The sequence below is a fragment of the Chrysemys picta genome, chromosome 1, assembly GCF_011386835.1.
Source record: "Chrysemys picta bellii isolate R12L10 chromosome 1, ASM1138683v2, whole genome shotgun sequence".
NCBI lineage: Eukaryota > Metazoa > Chordata > Testudines > Emydidae > Chrysemys > Chrysemys picta.
This window is the reverse complement of record NC_088791.1, coordinates 235694196-235701263: the sequence shown is the minus strand read 5'-3', so window position 1 is coordinate 235701263 and position 7068 is coordinate 235694196. Positions and strand designations below refer to the sequence as shown.

Below are 7068 nucleotides of genomic sequence, written 5' to 3'. Positions count from 1 at the left end.
AAAACCAGTTTCTAGCCCACATGGTGGTGGAGAAAACCTTGAAACTGTATTCTAAGTACACCCTAAAGGCTCAAAACCAGATAAACAGAATCAATTTTTTCAAGTCTCATTTTAAAAAAAAATCTCAATTTTTAAGGCAATCTTGATGGTTTGGGGCCTGACTCATGATTTTTGAACACTTAGGGTTGGCAACACTGCGTTATGTCATTTCTGGAGAGCTTAATGTTTGTCTCATCCTCAGCATATAATATACTTTAAAGGTTTCAAAATAGTTTAATGATGTCCCATGTTAACTTATGAAAGTAAGGAAATCACTGTCTTCTTTTTCACTGAACCATGGTGAAAAACGTCACTGTTTTATTCAGCATTATAGTTACATAACATTTGTCTGTTTCTATTACTAGAAAGAATTTATTAAAATAATCCTGAAAAGACATCTTTTCTCCCTCCAATGATTTCAAAACTATGCCTTTTAATGCCAATTTCACACAAATCATCAAATGGATTTGATCTGTAGTAGTCAGTTATAGCAATTGTCAAGGCACAAGCTCAGCTCTGCACATCAGCTGTTGCTTGCAGTAAAATGAGATATGCCAATTATGTCCTCTTAGTTAAAAATGCATAATACCTTTATTTTATATTGCAACAGGAGAAGTTAACATTACATATACAGACTACGAAAGGTAAAGGATTTACTTTTGATATGATTTGTAGATTTAAATTCAAAACCTATTGTATATTTTATGTAGCAGATTAAAGTAACCTTAGTATTTCCTTTCTAACAGTATATTTAATAGTTGGGAATAAACAATATAAAGTAAGTCTTAAAAGTTTGTTTTAATCATTTTCAATTGTGTATTGTCAGATGAAAAAGATAACGTACAGTAGCCATCCCTTTTGATTATGTTGCAACACTGATCATGTGCCTTGATAAAGGAACAACAGTTCATTAAATAAGGATGATGACATAACATGTAGGGAAGACTTTGGATTGTCTATTTAAAATGTCAACGTAATAGGCAATTAATAATAAAACTTCATTTTAAGTGCACTTCCACATGCTTTTTGTTTATAATATAGCAACTTCCTATCCTTTTTTCAACAAACTTCACTCTCTAGTCTAAAGCTGTTTGGCTGAAAATGCACTTTCCCCAGTAAACTTTTTTTTTTTTAAACAATGTAACTAAAACTCCTACCCTTTCATAGACTAAGAAATATGTTTTGCTAATTAAAACACAATATATTACAAGACATGTGAAGACAACACATAGTGAAATGAGTTTTAATTGTTGTGCTGTGACTAAAGTAAAGTTCTCAAGGCTGCAGTTTAACATTCCAAGTTCTCCCTTCCATCTTTATTGATTAAGATTTTGAACAGAAACTCTTTGGGGGCTAGAACAGCAGTAATTGCATCACACTGTTTTCCAAGACTTCAAGTTTCAAAAGCAAACTCTTCAAAAAAGTACAGTTCCTGATTTGATTAGATACAGGGACAAAAATATAGCACATACTTGAAGGTTACATGGTCTACAAATGATGGCAATATTTTCCTTGGGAGAGTACAGTTTGTTTTCTTGTAAATACTCAAAAAGGCTCAACTTCAAGCAGTAATAAACACAAGCAAAAGTGATTTAACCCTTAAAATAAATATTCAGGAAAACCTCTCTGTACATACAAGTGAAAGAATATGTAATACTTTCACGCTAAAAGAAAAAATAAAGAATTTGTTCATATAAGCAGCTGAAATCTGCTGTTCCAGCCCAGTGTCCCCAGTAAAGAAGGGAGGCACAAACACAGGTGACTACTGTAGCTCACTATCTTATGGCCTTTTTTGGACAGGGACATCACCACCACCAATTTTAATCCCTTTTGTTATATTTATTTATTTATTACAGCATGCCAAATCCTTTGGCATATGTGATGGCCTTCAACAATCTCTCTTTAAGCTTTTCTTTGCTTGAGTATTCCGGAAGCAAAAGGACATTAAAGCATGTGTGAGATGTAGGTAATCTAAGAAAAAACAGAAAAGGAAGAATTCAGTCATTGGAATGCACAGCGCACGCATATAAGCATCATCATCTTTGAGAAATACCATGCTATTTCATCTGCTTACAGATGCAAGAACAATACTCCAGTTTTGCTTTAAAATTTATACCCGTTGTTTTCTTGTAACCTTGAGGTCACAGCACTATAAAATATTATTAAAATGCTATTAAAAATCTTTAATGTTAAGATTTGGCTGCTGGTATTTTCACTTTGCAGAATTCGTCTTAATTTTTAGGAAGTCAAAATAAAAATTTTACCAAACAAAAGGTCAATATTTTACCTCTCTGTGTCTGGGCCATTTTTGGCTATAATCATCTTTAATTTTCCAAGTCCTCCCACAGGTGCTCTGTCCGTGCCTGTTGTAAACTGCAAAAATAGTCTTTTCTGCTCATCTGTAAATGAATGGACTATTTCCCAGAATTCCCTATTGAGGGGAAATTAAAAACAAAAAGTTGAGAAAGGGAAAAATATTTTTAAGAATATTTGATACAAACAAGACCTCCCCCTACTTTTATGCAACTTTCACAACTGCCAGAATTATGCAATTTGCAGTTGTTAATTGACACATTATCAAATATGGCACCATATTTGATCCTCTAACACATCAGCATACAAACCGAGCATACAGGAGTTGAACAAAATTGCACTCAAACATTTGCTAACCACTGAAGTTTTGAAGCTACACCTGAACTATTTCAAAATCCTTGAAGGTTCAAGTGTTAACTTTTTAAAACTGTTTCAGACTATTCTAAAATTAGCAAATAATTTGCAGATGCTGTCCATTTGTTTTCTATATTGTTCGTATCTTCTATATTTTTCAATTATCCTTATTGCAATGCATTGTCTATTCTCTGATAATCTTGTTTCTCTCTTCTTCGTATCCTATTACCAAAAATATCAATATTAGTTTGACTAAATCGTTCAAGTCACGTGTCAATTACCAACTGTGTGAAGATCAAAACGGAGGTGAAAATAAAGATCAGAAAAGGTGGCTTCTACAATATTAGAGGAATAAAAACAGTAATTCACCAAAAAAGTGTCAGCCTGATTATATGTAAAATAATCAGAGCAGGAGTTTTTGGAGCCCCTACATTTTTCTATAATCGTAAATATGGTAAACAATATTTTGCACATCCTCATTCTTGACAAATGGCATGGTTTGGAGGCCTTTTGTTTCGATTATATGTGATAATGAATGTACTCACTAATGGCCCACCAGAACAAATTATGACACTTCCACCCATCACAAACTCCTATTAGGATAATTCATCATTGAGCAAAAATCATCGCCATCTCTTATTTCATGGTCCTGAAGATCATTTGAATATATTCTAGACTTATAAGAGACACTACACACAGACTATTTAATTCAGATCTGGGAACCTCAATACAGAATGATGTAGACAGATTGGAGAGGGATTAGAAGAGAAAGACAACCATGGCCCGGAGGAGAAGCAGACAGCCAAAGATTACAAGAACTATACCATCCTCTCCCAGAGGAGGATAGGAAAAACCTCCATAGCATTATTCCACTTTTGACCCCACAGAAGCCCTTCTGTGCAACATGGGCTCTGAGAGTGAGAAGGACGTGGTTGAGCACATTGTGGCATCAATCCCCGAAGGGCAACCCCAAAGGACTCTGAACATTAATCTACCTGCTTCCCCTGCGGTGTACTAAGGAACTTTTCCCTTGAAGGGTTGGCTAGTAAATTACAGGAGAACTTTATCAGCATGGCTCCTACAGATTCTCTCACACTAAGAGAAGAATTAAATGGAAATTCTGCAAGTAACAAGACGTGGAATTTCCTTTTCCGTATGTGGGAGTAATCCAGATTGGAGATGAAAAGGCCCTAAACATTTCTGAGAGACATTTTTTACTAAACTAGGCAAATAATAGGTAGCATAGTGTAAGGAATAATCCTGCCCAGTTGGGGATTACCTAATGAGTCCCTTCCATCTCTCAACAAGAAAGCACAAGAGTAAAAAAGTTCAAGTGCAAAGTAACCATCATTTTTTACCCTTCAGTTTCTTCAACCGCTTTTGATAAGTTTTCATTTGTTTAAAGCAGTGGTTCCCAAACTTTAGCAACCTGTGAACCCCTTTCACCAAAATGTCAAGTCTCACAAACTCCATCCTAAAAAGGAATATTTCCAGGGATTTTCTCCTTTACCCGAGTATAAATTATAAAAGCAGTGATCTTGGAAATATAAAATTTGTTTTTATGACATGCTTATTACACACTATTATTATTATTTATTTTTTATCATTACAGTATTTTTATTACATTATGAAAAGATCTCACTTTTGTAGCTTGTATCACTTTGAATAAGCCTGTTATAAGACAAGGCTCCTATGTTTCATCAAGAAGTATCAGATGTGAAACAGCATGAAGGTATCTAAGCAGCCAACTCAAAGAGTTCCTCTTATACAAGCATTCAGGTCTTGAGCAGTTCAAGCAAACAACACATGTTACAACAAAGCTTAAAAACTTGTTCTTCATAATAATTTTAAAAACAATACCAGCTGCCTACTTAATTTTAAAAACAGCAAAAAATATCCACCTCCCTTTCCATTTCTTATAAGGAGTCTTGAAGTTTAAATCTCCTCAGTGTGATAGATTCCCGTGCTGCCCAGGGTCCCTAAGGACAGCTCTGTCCGCCATTAGGGAATTTTTCCCCGAGAACCCCCTGTAACATTTCGCGCACCCCAGTTTGGGAACCACTGGTTTAAAGAGTTTATTCTATAACAGCATGTTAAGCATCTTATCATTTGCTGACTTTATTCAAACACTCACAGTGAAATTATAGATAATTCAGTAACAATAATAAATGATATTTAGCTCTGCTGGACTTCAGTGTGTACTTCAAAAACACGAACCTCACATTACAGATGCTGCCTCTTCATCATGAATTTAGTAAAATACAGTTTTCTCGTATAACCCTTGAAAAGTTAAAGAACTTACCTAATAATAAGAGAGTCTCGGCTATAGCCACCATCATATTCTGTAGTTTCTTCTAGTGCTTGAAAGTCTAGATTCTGTAAATGTAAGACATTTTATCACCACCCATAATTGTATCTTTGGGATAAGAAAACCAGCAATTTGTTTTGTTGCACATTCCAGATTTCTTACCCTACTTCCACAAATAAGTAATTCAATTTCCTCTGGTCTAAATAAATATTTCAGTGGAGACTCATTGGTCACCATATGGAATCCTCTCCGAAAGGCTTTGAACTGCTTTTCTACTGATTTGTTGAGAATGTAGTCTGCATACAGATTGACAAATTCCTATAAGAAAACAACCCCAAAACATATTTAATAGTTAAAAGCCAAACCCTACCCTTCAAAAAACGAGATACACCCAACAAGACATTTTGGTCTAATGATTTAATTAGGGAAAGCAAGTATTTCATGGCATTGTATAAATTTGTTTTCTCATAACTGGAACCAAGCCAGAGTGTACTGCTGGACTTGGCCCACTTACAATCAATCATAGAATATCAGGGTTGGAAGGGACCTCAGGAGATCATCTAGTACAACCCCCTGCTCAGAGCAGGACCAATCCCCAGACAGATTTTTGCTCCAGATCCCTAAATGGCCCCCTCAAGGATTGAACCCTGGGTTTAGCAGGCCAATGCTCAAACCACTGAGCTATCCCTCCCCCCAGTCTCAGAGGCAGCTGAGCTATGACTGGACAATTCTGTCAACTTCACATGTACTGAAATTTTTAAACATAAATTATCCACATGCACAAACAAAATAGTCCAGGTGGATTCCTCCCAGTTGGTGGACAACTTCATTTGAGAAACCAAGTTTCTGAGCAAGGAAAAATTCTCTTTCTCCTACACAAACATCCACCAATCTGGAGGACTCTGGTAGGACACAGCAAGCAGTATATAAAGTTTAAGTCATCACAAACAATGGTAGGATTCAAAATCTCACACAAAAGCTTACTTTACGGGTATTAACATTTTATGTAGTCTAAATTTGTATGAAATCTAAGCCCATTCAGCAGCAAGTTACAACGAAAGGAGAGAGTAGATGATCTTTTGGTCTGTCACATTTTCCTATAAGATTATGCTCAGATGCTGAGTCCAAAATGTGTTTGGAGAGAGATACAATGTGAAGTCTGATATGCACATTTCAATTTACTAGTTTTATAGCCAGTTTACTCAGCAATCTGTATATACATAACAGAATCCTGAATAGATATCTAAGTTAACAGTTGATTGTAAACAGCAAACCTTAAAAAGGAGTCTTAAATATTTCTGACTTGTTATACATAAATGTGTGTGTTACAGCAAATGTATTGTATCTTCAACTGGTGCTCTCAAAGTCATACATGCAAGAGAATTTTAGAAAAAAGTGTTTTCTTCTGCTTCTTAACCAAATTGGACTATTAGAATTTTAAATTTAACTATTTCTTTATTTCTATCTGAAATTAATGTTTTAATCAAATACCTAGAGAATACCAACTGAAATTCTGAGGTACATAGTAATGACAAAGATCATTCCACCATTAGAGTGCCATGTGAATTACCTTTCTGTTTTCATTTGTAATAGGGATTTTATCTCCATTTTCCTTTAAATCATGCATCATTGGATTGCCGAAGAGATCCGTATGAGATATTTGGAAAGTTATCATCATATCATCTTCCACACTTCCCTCATACTGTAACAAGTCTCTTAAACTCTGATAAAGAACCTAATAAAATAAAAAACATTTGATGATAGAGTTGTAAAATGTAAAGTTCCACTATATATCACCAATGTTAATCAGAGTACGGCTTTAGATACTGACTATCCAAAAACATACTTGGATTGGTCAGCTATATCTTTTGGGTGAGGTCACAACTTTGTACCAAATCCCAATTGTTCATGATCGGGACATAATCACCAGAAGTGCCAGGAAAATGTTTGTGCACATAATGTGAAGAGGAGGAAGTTAAAGTGTTGCTAAATATTTGACCCTCACTTTGAAAAATAAGCACAAGTTAGGGTCAGTAACTGCACAGTATAAGTGG

The 7068-nt window shown here is 35.1% G+C and overlaps 1 protein-coding gene across 5 annotated transcripts in view; it reads right to left on the bottom strand.

The window, feature by feature from the left end:
• Window positions 1-322: 322 nt before the first annotated feature.
• UBE3A (ubiquitin protein ligase E3A) overlaps window positions 323-7068 on the bottom strand; it is a 92953-nt gene continuing 86207 nt past the window's right edge. For all 5 annotated transcript variants that reach the window (XM_005283197.5, XM_042840823.2, XM_005283198.5 and 2 more), the window contains 5 exons: window positions 6585-6749; window positions 5177-5332; window positions 5009-5082; window positions 2327-2470; window positions 323-2010 (listed from right to left, as the gene is read on the bottom strand). In XM_005283197.5, the coding sequence (XP_005283254.1) occupies window positions 1890-2010; window positions 2327-2470; window positions 5009-5082; window positions 5177-5332; window positions 6585-6749 (660 nt within the window). In that variant the 3' untranslated portion in view covers window positions 323-1889. The remainder of the gene's footprint in view (window positions 2011-2326; window positions 2471-5008; window positions 5083-5176; window positions 5333-6584; window positions 6750-7068) is intronic.